Below are 21,224 nucleotides of genomic sequence, written 5' to 3'. Positions count from 1 at the left end.
GTATTCGTCAGTCGCACGTTGCCATTTACGTTGGAAGGCACGTTCATTTCTAAGTTTAAACAATATAGTTTTCCCAGTGATAGAAAATAGATAATCGTCGTCTAGGATCCAATCATCATGAGAAATTATCTCCTTCTTTTTGGTATTTTCCTTGTAATCGATCGTCCGATCGATGGTCACAATTTTGGTAATTATTTGATCCGGCCTAACCTCTGTGCATTCTATGCACATGTCGCATGAATCATTCCATCGGAATTTGATTAAAGGATTGCTTTTAATCGACAGATTGTGCGCGTTCGCGATCAAATTCGAATGATTAAACAACAATCTCGGATCTTTTAGATTTGTAATAAAGAGGGAAGTGTTCAACGAGAAAACAAATTGACCAAATGTTCAATAAAATTAGATAAATTCTCTAATTCTTCTTTCGTCCAATTGTAATAAACGTAATATTCCGCAGATTTTCGATTATGATAGAAGTTTTCTCTTATATCGAGCACTAACGCATATTTTTCGAGTACCTATGGTTAAGGATTTCTTTTTTTTCCTTTCTCTTGCAAGAACACTGTTTATCGTAACGCGACATTGAAGCTTAGTCACAGCACGGGAGTTTGTTTTGGATTCAGAGAAATATTTCTAAGAATTACATATATTATATATATATATGGTGTGCACCTATAATTGTATACGTGTATATCGATATTATGAGTATCGAGGTTAGAACGGTCGACGATTTAAAAAAAAAAAAGAGAATAGAAAAAAAATTGCTACTAATAGAGTATAATATTATTGTCTTTAGCCAGCAAGAGGAAACGCGTTAATTGCTATGTACGCCTAGATATCCTTGAAGAGATTAAAACGATGATCTTATGAATCGACGCTAAAAATTTGTCTCCTATCATTACACTCGTTCCCGAGGATTAAATAAATTATGATTCTAATCGAAAAAATAAAAGCTTTCCCCTCTCCCCGATGTTCGTATAGCTCTGCAGTTGTCTAGTTTCTACAAATCTAACGAAATTAATTACAGATTTAACATTTCCATGTAAAAATGATCTCGATTGTTCGTCGTTTTCGAAAGATCAGAAGAATTCGACCTGCCAGAAAGGATTTTGCGTTTGCGAAAACGAGCAAGGAAAAATGTTGAATTGTTCCGGTTTGCAGATAGCTTCTCAGCAAGAAAAAGCAGCCGGTAAAGTGAAAATTACACGTGGGACAACATATATTTTGACGAATTAATGAAACACAAGGAACAACAAGTGTAGTTAAACAATTAATCGTGTTTCAGTATCGGCGCTTTATCGCACGTGCAAACACGACGTTGACTGCCAATTAAATAATAGTTATTGCAATACTAGTCGAAGTCAGTGCGAATGTGCGAAAGGTTTCGTGTCATCGATGGACAAGCAACAATGCCTTCAAGGTAAGGAAATTTATTGCGAGGAATTATGAAAACTAGCGTCAAATCGTTCAATCTTTTTTCCCCCGCAGCTGCCAAATCATTGAATTTTCCTTGCACCGAGGATAAACAATGTTTAGTTTTTCAATCTAACACGAGCTGCCAAGAACAGGAATGCGTTTGCATCGATGGCTATCACGCGGTTAACAATGTTTGCTGGAAGATTGCTGGTAAAAAGTTGCACTGCTAACAAAAATCTCTTCGTTCGTTTCTATTTCATTGAAATTTTTCCTTTAGTTTTCGGTGGACCATGTTCGAAAACGGAGGAATGTAATCACATAAAGGGAGCCATTTGTACGGACAAGAAGACCTGTGGGTGCAACAAGAACAATGCAATCGATAAAACGGGACAAAATTGCGTTCCTTTCGTGAACAATATCGACGAATCTTGTACGGAAAATATCACGTGTTCTACGATACTCGATTCGGTTTGCATAGAAAATAAATGTCAATGTCCGAATAATAAACATTTCGTGGGAGGAATTGGACAATGTATTCGCAACAGGAGTAAGTTATTAAAATATTAATAATTATCGCAATAACGCGTGGTACTTTGAATAATTATCAAATATTTCATTGGTATAGTCATCGACGAGCCTTGCAAGCAAGATTACGAATGTTACCAGCTCGACGATGATACGAAATTGGTAAATGAAGGGTTGGTATGCATTGGAACCATTTGCGATTGCGCAGTAGATTATTTTAGAAGCGGAGACAAGTGCGTTAATGCAGGTAAGAATCCACGTGGACGGATTTGTCAACGAGAAGATATCATACGTTTTCGAATATTTGTTTTTCAGGCGTTCTAATGAACATCGATTGCTCTCTGATCACGATCACGGTTGCCTTATCGTCGTTCATTTATGGTTTCTATCTTCAATAGAAATTTACTCGACGAACATTCCAATTGTTTAAGTCCGAAGAAGTTAAATAGATCTGCTGAGTCGACCCTGTCTTTCGAGTATTTAATTACTTTCATTTTCGTTACTCGCCACGTAAAGTGGTCGAGTACGAAAAACTGTGTAAAGGAAGTAACTATGTTATGCTATAAGAATAGTAGAGTTACCTGTACGCGAAAGAAGACATCAAGACATCCGAGCGAATCCGTGGTGAAAGTAGCAAAACTATTTCAGCGACTTAATCTCATCTTAATGTTAGTTATCGATCGGTATTAAAATTATGCGATACCAAAGAACAAGACAATTTTTTCAATGGGGAAGAATCTCTCGTTTTTGTGTTTTTTTTATTTTTATTCTTTCCCTTTTTTTTCTTCATTTTTTGCCTAGTTTAATCGTTCATTTTGTTCTCTTGCAAGAGTAAATGAATGGAGAAAGATTTTTTCTAGTATTTTATTTCAAGAGTATCGTGCATATATTTTATGCGAGTACTGCACATGTATACATATATAATATATACGTTTATATGTAGAAGTAGAGAAAAAGAGAGAGAGAGAGAGAGAGAGAGAGAGACAAATTGTTTAAAGAATACTTTTATATGAAACTTTATCGGAGTTTGATTTTTCTATTAAAAAAAAAAAAAAAAAAAAAAGAAAAAATTCTAAACTTTAATAAAATATATACATATATATACCAGGAAGGTTTTCGTATCGATATAGGGCGAGTTAATAAAATGTTTAATTAAATTAATAAAAGATTGTAAGTAAAAACGCATCGTTTTAAGATGCCTAGATGTAAGAAAGTAAATGGGCCAGCCATTAACTCGCTCCGTTGAGAAATATAATACGATCGTACGAGAATCTAAGCGTTCTATTATTTTGTTTTTTTTTTTTTCAATTGTGGATAAAACTTTCTAATTAAAAGAAGAAGAGAAGAAGAAGAAGAAGAAGATAAGAGTATCGCGAGAAAATCCCACCACTTTCCACGATTCCAACTCCTCCTACCACAAAAGTATCACCGATGACACATCGTTAGATAGTTGGCTGGCTAGCCGGAATTCTATAGGCAGGTGTGTGATTTTCACCTGGCATAAAAGAAACACGATCGCGACGCGTAAAGATACTGTAAAGATATTACTCGTACGATGATCGAACGGGTTCGTTCGTTCGTTATCTTTAGGTCTCGCTAACGATTAGATAAGATAAAATAAAAAAGGCATTAGCGGAACAATCGTAGGTAGAGAGAAAGAGAGAGAGAGAGAGAAAGAAAAACAGTTTCGGGCAAGCTCGTTCGTAGTTAGGAGAAGAAAAAGTATGGAAGAAGAAAGGATTTCGTCGAGGATCATCCAAGAGGACGAAGAAACGAGGAGGAGGAAGTGGTCGTCGTCGTTGTTGAGCGAGGGTGGAGCGAGGAAGAAATGGTGGTGCACGCCGATTCGAGCGCCGACAGTGTTTCTATGTTTCCTCGCGCAAACATCAGTCGTCCTCGCGCACGGACAGCATCAACATCTTTTGCAAAGACGTGAGTTTGCAACGTGACTACTTTTTATACCGATTATAATAATCATCTTTCTTTGCTTCTTTTTCGATCTCCTCGTCTGTTCTCGTTCTACACTTTTGGCACCTATCTTTCGTCTATTTTTTCGTTGATACTCGTTTGCTAGTGTTTAGTAGATTGTCGAATATACTTCGATCTTAATCGAGTAGCGAATCATTTTTTTGTTTGTTCAATGATCGATAGGTATACATTATCGCGCGTCTTATTTGTATTTCGTTTTCCTAAGATAATCGCGCAAGAATTTTCATCTCTTTCGTTATTCGTTTACTTCCGTTTAGCAACGAAATTATATCGATTAACATTTGTTCGAGGTCGGGAAGGAATTATCGATCCGAAAGGTTGTTGTAAGACGAAACTTGCACCGGTCCCCCCGTCCGTGGCAACCGGCTATTAATTTCACCTTTTCTTGCCGTTAGTTCGGCTCGCTGACTCTTTCAACAAAATCTTCTTTGGTATGTTTCCATATTCGATTATTTATACGAAGACTAAATTAATCTCTTTTAAGGGAGCTCGTTAGGATCATTGTATTCTCTTTTGCGACCCAGTAATCCATTCTTCTTCTCCTTCTTCTTCTTATTTTTCACAAAGAATCGTGAAAAGGCCGTGTTGCGAAGAAGAAGCAGAAGAAGAAGGCCGGATTCACGCTGTTGATTCTCTACCGGTTAGGTGAACCTTTTGAACGTAAGAATAAGAGGCTCGTGTGTGTAATTAGTTAAGTAGGAGAACGCGATGCGAGATCTCTCGAATCCTCCAACATTTCTATTTAATTCTAATGAGTTTAGAAAGGGAAAATGTAGATGCAACTATCTTACAGCTTCTATCTACGATACTAACGACAAACTATTAGTATTTTTCCATTAACTTAGATTTATCTGACACGCTGACGTAACACCGAACCGACGCAGTCTTCTTCTATACCTTTTTACGTAAACATTTCATCGAGTATTGTAATTCGTTTAATGACTAACAGAACGCGCGAGGAAGAAAATACGCGCTAAACTTTACACATTTTCCTTACGAGTATAAACCATTAAATAGCAATTAAGAACAGTTGCAGTTAGTGCAGTCGTGCGTGTTAAATAGATGAATAATGCAAACATATCCGTCCGTCACGAATGATTAACGGTGTAGAAACAATCGCGTTATCATAGGCCACTTAATTATTTTCTAAAGGCCTTTTAATAATTAGTTGGATTAGCTGGAAAATGACGTCTCATCGATGCCACGTGTTTTGGGAAAAAAACAAAGTAACTTTACGCGTGGAAATATAAGATGTTCGCACCTTATAAAATCAGGGCTTCGCGGGGAGCGTGGGTGTGTGTGTGTTTGGACATCGAACAAAGCACATAATCGCGTTGCGCAAGCGATCGAAACAATAAGAGTATCGTCCATTGAAGGATTGGCCTTCGGAGAACGGCGAAGAAGAGAGGACAAAAAAGTGAGATAGATAGAGAAGGTCTTGCTCGTCGGGCTATTCGGATGTACGATCGGGAAAGAGGTGGAGCTGTCGAAGCAAGAGGAAGACGAGAGGGACCAGGAGGAGGAGGAGGAGGAGGAGGAGGAGGACAGGGTCGATGGAACAACGTTCGAAAAAGGACGAAGACGAGGAGGAGACAAGAACATTCGTAACATCTCGAGGATGGTGATCGGTCTCACGAGATTCCTCGTTCTCGTGGCCGTCACCGTCTGTGCCAGCATTTCCTTACCCTTAGAGGATTACCCCAAATGCAACGATCGCAGATCGCCACCTCGTACGTAACATCGTCATCCTCCTCCGAGGACCCCCACCGATCTATTTTGTTCTTCCTTATCCTTCCTTAACTCGCATATCTCCTGCTCGCTCCTAAATGTAAATTTTGTAATCGCAGGACCGACCCAACGACGCCCCACCTATTTCCATCTATTCGGATTTATTATTTTTCCAGAGACCCTAGCGACGTGTCGTTACGACGCGGATTGCATGGAAAACGCTTTCTGCTGGAATCAGAAGGCTTGCTATTGCAAAGACGGCTACGTCGTTTACAGGAACAACAGCAATTATCACTGCTTGAAAGGTATCAACGCGTTCTTTTTCCCTACCCCGAGTTCCCACGGGAATAAGGGCATTTACATATTTCATTGTTCGCGAGTTTAACTTCTGAGAAAGAAAAAAAGAGAGGAAGAAATGAGAAACGATGGGAGGAGACTTTTCCGAGATCATTCGTTTCGATTAGTTTCTCGAAAGTTGGGCTCGAAATGATAGAAAAGTTGTAGGCCGAGCGGTAAATCGGTCTACTAAGATTTTGATTAATCGTCTTGTACTGGAGCGTTGCACGAATCGGTGTCGGCGACCTCTAAGGTGCAACGAGTGTTCTCTTCCTCATCCTACCGAACCTTCCCTATTCCTACCAGTCCCTTTCTCACGGTCTCTCCCGCCTCACTCGGAGCGTATCGTCGTTCGTCGTGCTCGCCGATCCAGCAAAACTCTTAACATAACGAAAGAAAGAGACGGGGAGTCTCGTATATACGCTCGAATATACGTATGCGCAACCCTAACCGATTGCGAGAAATCTCCTCCTATCGGCCTCGTTTCCCTGCGCGAATTTTCGAATCTTATAATTCTTATAATAATTCAAACTTTTTACATTCCTTTTTTATTTCGACGTTTTTAGTGGCCGTCAACATCGAGGATACCTGCATGGCCGATGTCCAGTGTCACTTGACCTTTACCCTCCATTCCGAGTGTCGCAATAACGTTTGTCAGTGTTCTTCCACGGCTCATTTCGTAAACGGGAGGTGTTACGAATCCATTGGTTAGTTTCGAGATGAAAATCAGATCGCAGAGATTACAAATAATACGCGTATAACTTTGTCCATTTTTAGGATTGGCCAGAATATGTCAAACGAATTATAATTGTTACGTCAAGGATAGCTATTGCGTGAATGGTTACTGCGTTTGCGATAATCGTCAACATCCCAATCCCGAGAGAACGAAATGCATCAAGAATGCTTGTAAGTATTTGCATTGGACGACTGGAATGCGAAGTTTACATTTGCATTTAATATTTCCGATTCGGTTGGACAGATTTAGGCGACAAATGCGAGCAGGATTACGAGTGCGTATTGGAGAACACGAGGTGCATGGAAGTATGCAAATGTAAAGTCGATTACGTACTTTCGGAGGATGGTACGCGATGTTTGAAGGCAGCCAACTCCGTTGGCGAAGGCTGCCGAGAAGACTCGCAGTGTCAGGAATTTTTACAGAACACCGTTTGTCAGGATAACGTTTGTACTTGCATAGACGAGTATCATCGTCGCGGTCCTGTCTGCGTCAGGGACGTTGGTCAGTTTAAAATGAAGTTTCGACGCTAAGATTACAAAATTTCCTCATTCTCAATTATCTGATTTTTCATTTTTTAGGACTGGGTCAACGTTGCGCGTCCCACAACGAATGCGTAACTCAAACCTACAAGCATTCCAATTCCACCGAGTTGATGAAAGTTGATTGTTTGGATGGTACGATACTTCTTAATCTAATCAAAAAATTCATGAAAATAGTATTACTTCGAAATTACGATAATTTGTCTATTTTTTTAAGATCGCTGTACGTGTGCAAAGGATTACATAATGTCGCAAGAACTGGACGATTGCATTCGATACAGCGAAAGTGGTAACGCAAATCAATTTTGCTCTTATTATTTATCTCGTTTCTCTTTGTCAGTCGTTTGTAACGAATAATATTTTCAGGTGCTACCAGTTTCCAAACTTATAGAATCCTCACTCTGGTAGTCTTTGCAAACTTATCAATCTGGATGCTGGAAAAGTACCGAACCAAATAGCAAAGCTCCGCGATGCACCATTTACCTTCCCCTAGATGATTATTTTAATGATATACGTATTTATTGAAAAATATTCCTTAGCTCGATCGTGTAAATAAGGAAGAAACTTGCGATAGGCGTAGATACAACCAAAGACAAGAATATTTATTTTTCAGGGTTTTGTATTATTCAACCCTTTTCCCGTTAGGGCATGCTTCCACGCGAGTATCGTCGTTCGTACATTCGTGTCGCGTCGCACGATACGATTCCTGTATAGTTTTTATGGGATCTTTGCATGGACGAAATCGTTTCTAGGTCTTTAGTAACGAAAGGAAACAGTAAGTAGAAGAAATAAAGCGGAAAAATCGTTCGCCTTTAGATTATCTCATCACGCGTATAATATTATTTGGATTTTAATTCATTAATTAATAACATTTGGTATATTTCAATTGGAGATTAATAAAAAAGAAAGAGAAAAGAAAAACCGAATTGCTAAGGGAATTTCCAATCTTCCTTTATCATGTCACTCGCTTTTTCCGCAATCATGTAAGCGACGGAAACTAAATGGCCGCTGATTATAGTCGGCATTACACTGTTGTCGACGACTCTCAACGATTTAATACCATGAACTTTCAATCGATGATCTACCACGCCTGATTTATCTCTCGGACTCATTTTACACGTTCCAGCGTAATGCCATATAGTTCCGGCGGTGTGCCGAACTAAACAACTCCAGAAAGAGTCCGTCAAATATTCCGTGTGGTCGCATCCGGGAAATTTCAAGGGCACCATGGTGATGTTGAAACGTCGAAAAGATTCCGTTGAAGTTAATTCGATCATCTGTTATCGGACAAATGTAACAGTTGGATTTCAAACGTATTGCATTTCTTACAAAACGAAAACGGAAAATGTATAGACATTGGAAAAGAAGATAAGACAAAAAAAATACCTTTTTGATCGCCTTAACAAAGGTTTTTACGTCATCTTCGTGATCAAAATAATTAGTGTCTATGATGGGATCATCGAGAGGATCGGCACTTTTTAAACTCACTCTTCCGCGACTTTTAGGATGCATCAGTACTGGAAAGATGGAGAAGCTGTTCGATCCTAGGTATTTGGCATAAACGTTCTCGTAAAATTCATCGGACAATCCAATGATCTTTTGAAAAAGTTCGGATCCCATGCCAACAAAACCGCCTAACGAGAGGATCAACTCGGCGTCTCGTTTGACGTTGATATTCGATTCTATATTCATCGAAAGTATCATTAGTCGATTATTCGTTGTCGTATGAAAAAGTATTTGGATTAAAAAATCACCATCGAGTTACCTTCCGTACCGTTGTCATTTTCCGTTGATATAAAACCAAGACATGCTACGCTGCCAGGTAGAGTCAATGGGCCAGTTCCCTTGAAGATATATTCTAAAACAGTACTTATTTTAATGGTGTCGATAACAGGCTTCTCTAAGATGAAATTAAAAACTGTCATGACTACGTGATCCTGTAAATTGAATCCTACGGGAAGATCCTCGATCGGTTTGATATCGAAAGATTTTAGATGATCCTTCGGTCCTATACCGGACAGCATCAGCAATCTCGGTGAATTTATAGCACCTGATTGTTTCACATTTCGAGACATTATTTTCGAATGAATTTTTCTTCTCGATAAACAGCGGAAATATTATTTTGATTTACGTACCAGCACTGAGGATGACTTCTTTGCTCGCTCTGACAAAATACTTTTTCCCGTTCTTGATAAAAGTAACGCCGATCGCAGTCTTGGTTGATTCGTCGATAACTATCTTTGTCACTTTACAGGATTTGTATAAATAGAGATTTTTGCGATGTTTTATCGGTTTCAAGAATGCCCTGGCAGCATCCATTCTATGCCCATTATCCAGAGTAGCCTGCGCCGTGGAAAAGCCGATGATGTTCTCTTTGGAATTGTAATCTATCAATTTGTAACCTAATTCCTCGGTAGCATTGAAAAAAATCTCTCTAATCGGAGCTACGTAGGAATCATATTCGATGTCCAAGTATCCATTGTATCCATGAAATCTAATCAAATGAATTGGATGATCGTTAAATAATATCTAATTACCTTATCGAAAATTGTGCGACAAATCGATCGATGACTCGACGAGTTTGTTCGTAACGCGCATGAAAAAAAAAGAAAAGAAACTACGAGCAAATAAAGTTACCGAGTGATCTGATCATCGAGAGAGGTATAAACGATACCTTTTGTCCGCATCGGGTACTTTGCAATTTTCTGATTTTATAAAGTATGGAAGAATCTCGTCGTAAGCCCATCCAGGATTTCCAAGAGCCGCCCAATCGTTGAAATCATCTGGCGTTCCTCTCGCGTAAATCATAAAATTAATCGTGGAGGAACCACCGATAGCATTGCCCACGTCTAAAGGACAACGTTTATTTTTGTGGGATAGACAGTGACCGTTGCTTTCATTCATTTCTCTTGACGGACTATCCACGTAATGATAAGCGGAATCGGTTAATAATGTAGCCGGTGCTGCGGCTGGTACATCCGACACAACGGTCTTCTCTTCTCCACTTTCCAGCACCAATACTTTCCATTTTGGATTCTCCGTTAATCTGTTAGCTACGACAGATCCTGCTGAACCAGCACCGATTATTATAAAATCGTATTGCGATAGAATATGTCTACTTTCGTAGAAATGATCTGTTCTTAATAGATCCCACAATACGGATGACAAAATATTGGATTTTTTCGTCAATACTGGCGCAAATATTGCCACCAACAAAATGACTAACGTATTGCCAAAGTATTTCTTCATTTTTAAACCGAGCGAACCGCGTTCGACGGTTCAACTTTTACTAATTCGACTTCGATACTCTTCCAATCTTCCTTTATACCCTTTTTCGTATTCTCAAAAATTTACTTTTAAAGAGCGTCAATATTTGTACGATATTTATTTCTGAAATACAAAATAATTATTTGCAATACACGTAATCGAGAAATCTGTGAATAAACTTGCGTTGTATCTTATGAAACAATAACGATGTTAGCTAGAACGATTAGAACCTGGCTCGTAATTCATTTTTCGGCTATTTTTGGCACCATAAGTAAAAGAAGAGAAGTTTCACAAACCTATCGCTAACTAGGATCGATAGTATACGTTGTTACGATCCTAATAGATTGTTAAACGATGATCGATCGATGTACGATTCTACCGATTCAACTTTGTCGAGTCATTTCATCGTATCACTTTTTTTTTTTCATTTTGCTATTTCTGCGAAAATTGCGATGGGATACGTTTACGTATCAATTTTTTACAAGAATTATTTGAAATTAAGCCGATATTGAGGTAAAACCATTTAAATTCTTTTCTTTATCTACGTTTTTACGTAAATTACCATTTACCCGCCAAAATGGTAATCGTAGTAAGGAGATAAATTTAGAAGCAATAACGTACGAATGGTAAAAATTCGATTACGATTATGCACGCGAAACGAATCATTTTTCATGTCAAAAAATGAATACGACCTTGTTTCCGACAATAATTATATTGTTGTCAAATTTGACAAGAAATTATCTTTCCGTTATCCATTACTAATTCCGCTTGCTTCATATGTTTGCATTCATAATACGTTTGGAATAACACTCGTTAATAACACGTTTATAAATCTTAAAAAATATATATATCTGTGATGCATTCTCGTCGTTAACTGCCCGAATAATTTAATACCGTACTCTCTTTCGTTCTCTTTCAATTTTTTTGTTCATCGAAGCGTTTAAAATTTTGCGAGCGTCATCGAGTCGGTAATGAGTTTGTTTAATTTTTTTTTTCATTGTTCATTTTGTCAGTCTCCTTGGTTGAATTTTGCCATGGCCATTTGCAACGATACGTATCGCACCAGCAAGGAAAATGAAAAAGAAGAATAAATCATGCTAAAAGAATTCCAAGTAGAAGCGAATTACTCGACTAGTTAGCCATGAAAAGTTTCGGCCGAGTCTTTCTTGATATTCATCGGTAAAAATAATACATTTCTATATTTCTTTCTTTCTTTACTAACACAGTAACGACTAATTACAATCCATTGATCTTTTGATCTCCCGCATGACTCGACTCTAAAAGCCCATGAAGTCTGAACGATGTTCCTCGTACGCGTAGACCGATTAGCGTGACTCGCATAAAATTTCTTGACCGTTCTTGGTATGATTAACAGACGGAGAGATAGAGAGAGAGGGGGGTGGGGGAGGGGGAGGAGGAAGATTAAAAAAAATATCTTCTCGTCTATCGCTAAATAGGATCGATCGAGCACGCGTGCATGCGCGTTTGTGTATCGCGATCACGATCTTATTCTACTTAAAATAGAATCTTGAATTCTGAAGTGGTGATAAATCTAGGACGACGATACCGATCGACAGACGATTTCTGTTTTGTTACTGATGCAATAACTAATTCATTATTTTATGCGGAATCATCGTGTATACCCCCATTGGCAAATTAGACTAAACATTTTGAAAAGCGGAAATTTTTGGCCGACTCAATTTCGTCATCGTCGATCAATCCTATCCACCTAAAATCTCGTTTTATAATTAAAACATTTTCATTTATTTCGATATCTCGGAGATATCAGGAAGTTGATTAAAACGCTTATTGGATTTTGAAAAAAATGATTTTATCGAGAAAGAAAGTATCAACGATGAGAAAAAGAAATGCTATGGTAAAAGAAGGGGTATCGAGAGAAGAGGAAAAGGAGCATTTGCAGGAAGGGGAATTACACTTCTCTCTCTCTCTCTCTCTCTTTCTTTCTCCTAGAATGATAGAAATACGAGGAGCTCGTGGTCATACAAGTCATTGCGAATCTTGTGTTTGTCGATGTAACGTTCTCCGTTATATGTATACAAAGATATTGCACGTATAAATATATATATATATCAATTTGTTTTATCTTTTGGTTTAATCTCTGTAAGGTGTAGTTGTTAAGATATCGCTGAACTTGCTCACTTTCAATTTCATCATCGACTCGTTAAATACTTCACGTGTTTTTAAATACTCAGTGGCAAATAAAGTAAAGTAATATAACATAAAAATACTCAAGGATAGATCGAAGATAAATAAAGTTTAGCAAAAGAGTAATAAAATGCGAAAAATAATAAAGGGGATAGGATACCATTGGCAAACTGGATTATTAGAAATCATCTGAATAACTCAACTGGAAGTTTTGCTTTTCCTCAATGAAATCCGACGAAAGGGTGAATCACTGGATCGTTCTAATACTCGATGAGAATCTAGGATAACTCGAAAGGTAAGAAAAATGAAATGACTAAAAAACTATTACACTCACGAGATCGTTACCGAGATTACAGCTTCTAGCATTTTCTTTTTATAGTTCATTTACTCACAGCTTAGAGTCTCCGGTAATTTTGTCGTTCGTTTCATCAACGACTCGTCGTCGAAAGAGTTTCGCAGGTAAACCTTTAATTGAATTTTTCTTTACAGGAGAAATCCAAAGTCGCCAAGTTTCTTAAGAAGATCGCAAGACTTTCCAAACCTTTAATTCGAGTTACAATACGTGAGTTAAGAACATATGTAATACAAAATACGAAAGTAATATTAATATCAAGAAAACATGAATATTTAACTTACAGATCGACGACGCGTCGTGTGCGATAGAATAAACGATACTGAAAATAGTCATCCTCGTTACGGAATCGTTTTATATACGTTTCAAAATGTTATCTTTATGTCAAGACTTTACTAATTCAAAACAAATAATCGTAATTATTTGATTTCCCATTAATTAAAGTCTAAATGACGCTTTTAACATATTACTTTTTTCTTCATATGCCTTTGAAAAGCGATACACGTACGATAATTATAATCTAAACGATGATAAATATCGTTGTTAATTTTATTTCTATAATTTCAACTGTTTGCTTTAATGGGAATTTTTCGAAACGTCGAGAAAAGTAAATAAAAGAGACTGAATAATAGAATATTTAGAAATGTAACACGCGTTATCGGCTCCTTTTGAAAATATAAATTATTGACAGATATAATTATGCGATTTTTACAGTTATTTCTCATAGTGACATATTTTTTACTGTTTCTTTATCGGTTGGAAATTGTTTCAATTGCTGAATATTTATACAAATATCTAATCGCGTATACTTATCAATTTCATAACGATTCGTACGCGCAATTTCCCGATTAATTCCTTGCAACAAACTATAGGATCGTCAAATCCTTACCGTTTGTTTCATACTTATTCTAATTCATCCCAACGAGTGTTATCATTCTTCTCGTTTTATCTAAATGCCGGAGGGGTCCCTCCTCTGACATATCTCAAAACATTTTTCTAATCTCAATGGAACTTCACCGAGACTTGACCCACTAAATTTGACGAAGCTTCTTTTTATTTTTACTTTTTTGTTCTATCGTTAAAACAAATAATGAGCAAGGCCAGTGATATTTTATTCGTTCATAGATCGGATATGAGGAAACGAACGTCTCCTTCGTTGAAATTTCAAATCTTCCGCGTATTTAATTCGAAATAATCAAACAATAACGTCAGACCGAAGTATCCAATTCCCATTGTTCTAATTTTCCATTGAAATATTTTTCCATTGAAATATCGGGACAATGATTCCGAGTTTACATTGTTAATCGATTTTTTCTAATGGAAAATTTCACCACGAGTCGGAATATTTTCCGATACGTATAATGTTTTCTCAATTATTTCAGGAATAGGGTAGAGGAATCCATTTTGAAAAATGATTGGAGACGTTGCGAAGAAAATATTTCGCACGCGCGCACGCCAAGAATGACACAATATCTCGAAAACCTTGGAAGATATTTTGTTCGTTATCGTTCTTCGTTAATCGCGAATACATTCTTATAAGAATAATTTTAATAATAAATAACGAAACGGAAAAATCGCGTAAAAGACATTCCGTTGGAAAAATAATTCGTCCGTTCGCGTTTCTGCCTAAGAATAGTTCGTCTAGAAACGAACGAATGTTCAGTCTTGTCGGAAAATTAATTGCTTCAATCGTTCCAATAATCGTCCTGAGAGTTCTTCAATCTTTAGGGTCAAACAATTGGCAAGAACTAAGAAAGAAAATGATTGGCATGCAAATTTCAATTATATCGTAGGATGGAAGGGGAAGATGACTATGCATGCAACGCATCCTAATCGGGTTTCAGACATTTGTACTTGTAAAACAATACGTAGATTGCATCCGTCTGTTATTAAAAGTCTCGATTACGGAGCCCCGTTTCACTTATTTCCTTCTAAAGGTTTCTGAACTTTCTAACGGAGTTAAACGGAGGATAATCGTAAATGGCAAATACATATATACATTATGCATCCTGTTATATCGATGCCCCCCCTATACAAACTCGTAACAAGCTCCAAGATCTTTGCGCTTTTGAGGTTAAGTTCGAGCCGCTGGGTATCGATCCGAAAAAGTCTTTTTTTTCTTTTCAAATCAATTACGTGCAGTAATATTATAGATTCGATGTGTATCATCGTACGAGATTCTCCAACACCGTCGCGAAAACGTGCGATAGGTGTGGAAAAATTGATCGTCGAATCGGAATATTTTTTAAAAGGACACCACCACCTCGTGGCACTCGTTCGTTCGTTCGCCGGTGCATAATTATTGCATCCAATGTGTCGTACGTGGCTCGCGATTTCTTAATTTCACCAGCAAGCTTCGCGTTACGAGGTTAACCAAGCAACTTTCTCATGCGGTTTGTACATCGATGTTTTTTGCAAAGTATCTTTCTCTTGGGTCCATGTGTGTACGATTATAAAACTACATTGACATACATTTTATCGATCGTTGATTATTCCAAAATGCGGAATAAACGATTATTATTATTATTATTATTATTATTATTATTATTTCTGTGCCAAGGATATATCAATTCAAATTGACCATTCGTTTTGTTTTTTGCAGAAGTCGGAACAATGTTTTCCCTGGGTTACGTCTACTTTTTAACCTCGTTAGGTGAGTTATTTAATGAAATTAAACTCGTACGAGGTGTTTTATTTCAAACAAATGATTCAACGAAACGTTTTAGTTAGCGTATGGGCCGATTTCAACGTTTCCACTCATGATCTTAAAGTAGGACTTTATCAAAGGAAATCTGTGAACATATACTTGACGTATGTACCTGTTTTATTATTAATTTTCTTATCGAGTGCAATTTTATTGCATAAGAAAATGACATTATTATCCCAACACTTTTCTGCTATCGCTCTAAACGAGACAGAGATAACGTCGAGTACGTTCCATGTATTCTGTAACAATATGTTTAACACTCGATTAAAACGCTTATAAAAATTAATCCTTTATTGGAGATATCTGAATGGCCATCTAATTGATTGAAATTTATTTGACAGGGAATCTATATCGCAAAATGTAACGGTAAACATAGATATACAACACAAAGATTTGATATCCGTCGAGCCACCTGAATTTTCTGCTACCACCGACAAATTGGAATACGAGATATTCGTTAAAGGTATTTCTGCTGGGCATTCAACTCTAAGTTTAAATGTCACACCTTCGAATGTTACAGTGTATGTATAGAACATAATTATCTACTTTAATAAGATATTAAATATAATTGGCGATAACCTAACGACAAACATCATTTCCAATTTGATCTTTCTTCTTTTATTCTTCAGCTTTAATCTTGCATCACGTATCTCATTGCCTGTAATAAACATTGACATCGTTTATATAACATCCTGCAATTATATATATTCATTCAAATCTTTCATATTATATTTTACATACCATAAGATTATTTATGTTATTTGTTCGACTCTGGCACAATCCTCGCATTGTTTGTTTTGTCTGACTAAGTTTTCAAAAGATTCCAATCGTTACACATGCCATTCGAGTATTCAACCGTAATTGTACAGATAGCCTCTTGACCTGACTTTGTCATCAAATCTGAAACACGAGATTCAGTCAGTCTATGTCCAGATTTGGAGCTGTATACTTCCTTTCGATCCGTGTTCAAATGTTTCTCTAGTGTTTTACGTTTCAGTGTATACACAAGTGTCATTACATTTTTCAAATCAATTGTTAAATTAAAACGTTACCGCATCATTAACGATATCTACGTTATTTTGTGAACAATGACCGCTTATAAAATCATCATTATACCCGAAGATCAATTAAATACCCTTCATTTGAAGTAAGAACATTTTTACCATTAGTTTTATCCTTTTGCGACGAATTTGTTTCTTTTTTTCTTTTTTTGGAAATACTTTATCGAGACCATTCTAAAGATTTTCCTTTCGTTTCTTTGCAGTTTTACGGATGCATTCGTTAGAGTGACAGTGGAAAAATCGGATACAATTTATCATTGTAGCGTTGTTGTCGGGTGGATTTATTTTCTAGCATGGAGCGTAAGCTTTTATCCCCAGATCTACAGCAATTACAAACGCCAAAGTGTTGTAGGCCTTAATTTTGATTATTTATCGCTAAATCTCGTTGGATTTATTATGTACGCGTTATTTAATTGCGGTCTCTTCTGGATAACAGAAATAGAGGTGAGTTTTTAACGATTACGTAAATGAAGTTTTACTCGAGTAATTACTTTTAATCCGAACGTTCTTTCATTCCTTTTCTTTTTTCTTTTTTTAGTTAGAATATTTTAATAGATATCCAAAGGGATTGAATCCTGTACAAGTCAACGATATATTTTTTTCCCTACATGCAGTATTCGCCACTGTGATAACTATCGTTCAATGTTTTATTTATGAGGTAAATACGATGAGCAAACCCATTGTAAAATAATAATAATAATAATAATGATTTGTTTAAATTAATTACAATTGAATTTGATTTTTAGACTGGTTCTCAAAGAGTTTCAACTACGGTGCGTATAGTTCACGCGCTATTCGCTATATTTATATTTATTTCTATGTTACTTGCCGTAACAGCTGTGATAATGTGGCTGGATTTTTTGTATTACTGCAGTTACGTTAAATTATGTATAACTCTTATCAAATATGTGCCACAAGCATTTTACAATTACCGAAGAAAGTCCACCGTTGGTTGGAGTATTGGGAATATATTTTTAGATTTCACCGGTGGTATATTGTCGATGCTACAGATGATACTGAATGCGTATAATTATGGTAAATCAATCATTTCATCGTTAATCCTATTAGATTAGATTCATATCAGATTTTAATGAATTTATATTATTTCTAGACGATTGGGAAAGCATTTTTGGTGATCCAACGAAATTTGGACTTGGATTCTTCTCTGTAGCATTTGATATCTTTTTCATTATACAACATTACGTTTTGTACAGGTATGATTTAACTTCTGAAATATTGTAACGATTGCTTTTTTAATCTTTGTTCTTTTTTTTTTTTAAATAATCTTTTATTATAACTCGACTAACAATGTAATCAAGTGCATGTTGCATGTATTTGTAAAGACATTTATCGTCATTCCCTGCTTAGATAATGATATCTTCGAAAGGCTATTTGCAAATCTTCATTATTTTATCGAATGCATGATTTTATTATCAAAATAACTAAATCATTCTTATTTCTTTTTTTGTTAAACCTTTTTAACGCGGGAAGATAAAAAAGAGATTAAAAGTTCGTATCGTTTTTATCGGATAACAAATAACAATTTGATTTTCTTTCTCGGGCTTGCTAGCTAATGCATTTCTTTTTGCATCGGTTAATATTATTCGAAAATTAATAGAAATATGTGCTTCGCAAGTGCTGTTTGAAAAATGCAAGTTGGCAAATTTTGAAATTTTTCAATTTTTATCTCCATACGCAAGATAGGGAAGAATTTTGATTTTACAGATTTATCAGTGAAAAAGAAATCGACCTGAATGGCAAAGTATAAGCGACCATCTATCAACGGCATATCTTTAATCTCATCAAATAAACATCCATTATTTCTGTTCGATAAAACAATAGATACAATTATTATTATAATTCGTTCAGTTGAAATAACGAATGTATATTAACGATTTTTCTAACAATGGAAATGCCCGAAACGAAATAAGAAAGTACGAATCATTTTTTCTTTTTTTTTTAAATACGGTAGAACTCATCTTATTTATTGTTGCGTTAGTATTATATAAATGCAAAGTATTTTGTTTTTCATTATTATTATTATTATTATTATTATTATTATTATAAATAATTATGATATTTAATACACAGTATTATATTCGTCAATGTTAAGGAAACATTTAATAGAAATTTCTTTTTTGGAATATTTAATCCGTTCGTTATGGTATGTTTTGGCGCGAGTATCGTCCCATAAAAATTGGCACGTGGCATCCCTATATGGGGATCGAGTAATTCATGCGATTCATTGTAATATAATATTATATACTTGATCAAGTTCGAAGATTACGAAGAAGACTACTTAGTTTACGTAAGTTAGATTAAAGTTTGAATTAGTTGACGATTGTTAATTGTGCGCGGGTTTTAAGTATCTATAATGAATTATTTTTGTTTTGTTATAATTTGACAAAGTTCTATTTTGTATATAATTATAGCAAAATAAGTTAAATAAATAATGTATTGCGTACGTTACTCAGTATTTCCCCCATTCATTCAAACTGTTATTACGTCATAATATGAATTGATAATAATGTTTAAAAAATGTTATAAATGTATATCATGTTTTATTTAACAATTGTTAAATCACTACGGAAATGTGTTTAATATTATGTTTTCTTTTTGTGTGATATATGCATGCGGCATGTTTTTTATATTAAGCATGTTTGTTTTAAGTTTGTCATTTTTTATAGTTTAAGTAATTAGAAATTATTTAATCAAAATATATCGTAGCAATCGTTGCACGTAATCTCGAGCGAGTAAATATACGATATTTCTTCGATAATTCATTCTAAATAAGAACGAACGACGTATATGGTAGATTGTTAGAAAATAAAATAGCGAAAAAAGAAAAGCTTTGTAAAGTAGATAAAAATGTCTTAAATTCCTTTTTCCACAGAAACCGTAAAGACTACGTGGACATTCCTGGTGACTGTCATGGTGATATAGAAGAAGGCACTTCTTCTTCTTCTTCTACCGGCACGCAAACCTAATCTCATATATATACATTTTTATACTATTTTATATATTTTTCTTTATTTTTAATAAATATTTATTTATGTATTAAGAAGAGTAGCGCGATTAGAAAACGTGACTAGTAATCGAAATGAAATCATTTCGTTGTGGCATTTTTTAATCGGTACAAACGAAAAACGTTGACAAAAATTATAAAGATATGTATGTGATAAAATTGATTTCCTAAAAAGTGCAATATTGTTGCAATTGTTACTGTTATTATTACGAAGAAAAATAAGATTTTATTCTCATAGGAACATGTTTTACGTAGCATGGAATAAACAAGTGTATAGCGTTTGAAAAATAATCGTCTAACGTGAAAAGAGAGGGACGTAGAAAGTGAGATAGTACCCCCATAATGAAATCAAATTATGGTAGGTTATAATTTATTGTTTTTTAGTATGGAGCGTGCGTTTTATGAATGATACGTCGAATCGATAGTTATTGCGAGATGCGTTTGTTTATAGAAGGATGAATGAGTATGAGAATAAAGAATATTCAAAATGTTTTGTTACACGAAATATAATAGTTCGTTGAGTTGATTCACGAAGATACGAATCATCGAAGAAATCATCTAACTGTACTTAAACGAAAAATATATTAAACCTGAAAAATGTTTAATCCTTTGCACCGGAGAAGTTGCTCTCGATCGTCACTTGATTTGATGCAGCAACTCTAGAATATGATCTGTTATTTCTGTTTAACAAATGTATCAAATTATATCAAATATTACAATATAAAAATTGTTTGTGAAATCATATAAAAAATGGTTGTAAGAAATTCAACAAATATGCGAAAAATCGTCTAGTAAAAAATGCCTCCAAGTAGAAAGAATTAATAATTATACTGAAGTAACAATGCGGACGGGTAAAACAACTGATATTCTCATTAAAAAATGAAAATTGAATAAACAACAATTTTTCGTAAAGAATAATGTCTAAAAGCTCAGAATATATCTTCTGCAATCCGTCCTCCTCGAAATCCACCGTTGATCTGAGCCATTGTCCTCTGTTCAAGTTCTTTTGGCGAAAGTTGTTTACAAGACCTTCCGAACGTTGCGCATGTCTAGAAAGGAAATAAGACAACTAATCAATAAAATTTAAGAATAAAACGTTATGATTTTCGTATTTTTATGATTTTTATGTATTTATCTCAATGCTCCTGCGCAGTGATGACTTCGAGGGAAAAATTCTGCTGTAACATAAAGAGAGTGCATCAATGCATTGAAATAATTGTTAAATAATCGAAAAGAATGTATTTTTTACCTAATGACACGGAGTATATGTTCGGAGCACCGTCCTCCTCGAAATTCTCCTTCAGACTGGCGCGTTGTCATCTGTGAAAATACTTTTATTGAATATTGTTTATTTGAGTTTTCGAACGTTGCGCA

The 21,224-nt window shown here is 35.5% G+C and overlaps 3 protein-coding genes across 13 annotated transcripts; 2 read left to right on the top strand and 1 right to left on the bottom strand.

Annotated features, from left to right (window-relative positions):
- The first annotated feature begins 23 nt into the window (after positions 1-23).
- LOC122515604 (prion-like-(Q/N-rich) domain-bearing protein 25) lies at positions 24-7,884 on the top strand. Its single transcript, XM_043633005.1, has 14 exons — positions 24-187; positions 1,031-1,192; positions 1,289-1,423; positions 1,492-1,629; positions 1,697-1,966; positions 2,045-2,191; positions 5,364-5,663; positions 5,838-5,966; positions 6,564-6,704; positions 6,775-6,903; positions 6,977-7,234; positions 7,312-7,407; positions 7,490-7,561; positions 7,639-7,884. The coding sequence occupies exons 1-14, from the start codon at positions 118-120 to the stop codon at positions 7,728-7,730; spliced, it is 2,139 nt and encodes a 712-aa protein (XP_043488940.1). The 5' UTR covers positions 24-117; the 3' UTR covers positions 7,731-7,884.
- On the bottom strand, positions 7,854-20,530 carry LOC122515418 (glucose dehydrogenase [FAD, quinone]-like). 8 transcript variants are annotated; one of them, XM_043632755.1, is made up of 9 exons: positions 16,928-17,292; positions 16,506-16,664; positions 16,344-16,422; positions 15,877-16,003; positions 9,947-10,662; positions 9,408-9,766; positions 9,038-9,322; positions 8,659-8,954; positions 7,854-8,549 (listed from the first exon to the last, which is right to left on the bottom strand). In XM_043632755.1, exons 5-9 carry the CDS (start codon positions 10,519-10,521, stop codon positions 8,202-8,204), a joined length of 1,863 nt encoding a protein of 620 aa, XP_043488690.1. In that variant the 5' UTR covers positions 10,522-10,662; positions 15,877-16,003; positions 16,344-16,422; positions 16,506-16,664; positions 16,928-17,292; the 3' UTR covers positions 7,854-8,201. The 8 variants fall into 8 exon arrangements, with proteins under 8 accessions (XP_043488690.1, XP_043488692.1, XP_043488688.1 ...); XM_043632757.1 differs by having other exon boundaries at positions 16,349-16,422; XM_043632753.1 differs by lacking the exon at positions 16,928-17,292 and adding an exon at positions 20,441-20,530 and having other exon boundaries at positions 15,877-16,422.
- Positions 12,914-20,765, top strand: LOC122515419 (cystinosin homolog). Of its 4 annotated transcripts, XM_043632764.1 has the most exons (10): positions 12,914-13,000; positions 13,195-13,267; positions 15,660-15,710; positions 15,784-15,868; positions 16,106-16,285; positions 17,029-17,269; positions 17,364-17,483; positions 17,572-17,860; positions 17,937-18,039; positions 19,719-20,765. In XM_043632764.1, exons 3-10 carry the CDS (start codon positions 15,671-15,673, stop codon positions 19,810-19,812), a joined length of 1,152 nt encoding a protein of 383 aa, XP_043488699.1. In that variant the 5' UTR covers positions 12,914-13,000; positions 13,195-13,267; positions 15,660-15,670; the 3' UTR covers positions 19,813-20,765. The 4 variants fall into 4 exon arrangements, with proteins under 4 accessions (XP_043488699.1, XP_043488698.1, XP_043488701.1 ...); XM_043632763.1 differs by lacking the exons at positions 12,914-13,000; positions 13,195-13,267 and adding an exon at positions 15,359-15,450; XM_043632766.1 differs by lacking the exons at positions 12,914-13,000; positions 13,195-13,267; positions 19,719-20,765 and adding exons at positions 15,359-15,450; positions 18,551-18,769.
- The last annotated feature ends 459 nt before the right edge of the window (positions 20,766-21,224 follow it).

This window comes from Polistes fuscatus, unplaced genomic scaffold (assembly GCF_010416935.1).
Source record: "Polistes fuscatus isolate 324 unplaced genomic scaffold, CU_Pfus_HIC Scaffold18, whole genome shotgun sequence".
NCBI classification, from domain to species: domain Eukaryota; kingdom Metazoa; phylum Arthropoda; class Insecta; order Hymenoptera; family Vespidae; genus Polistes; species Polistes fuscatus.
This window is presented reverse-complemented; position numbering and strand designations above follow the sequence as displayed.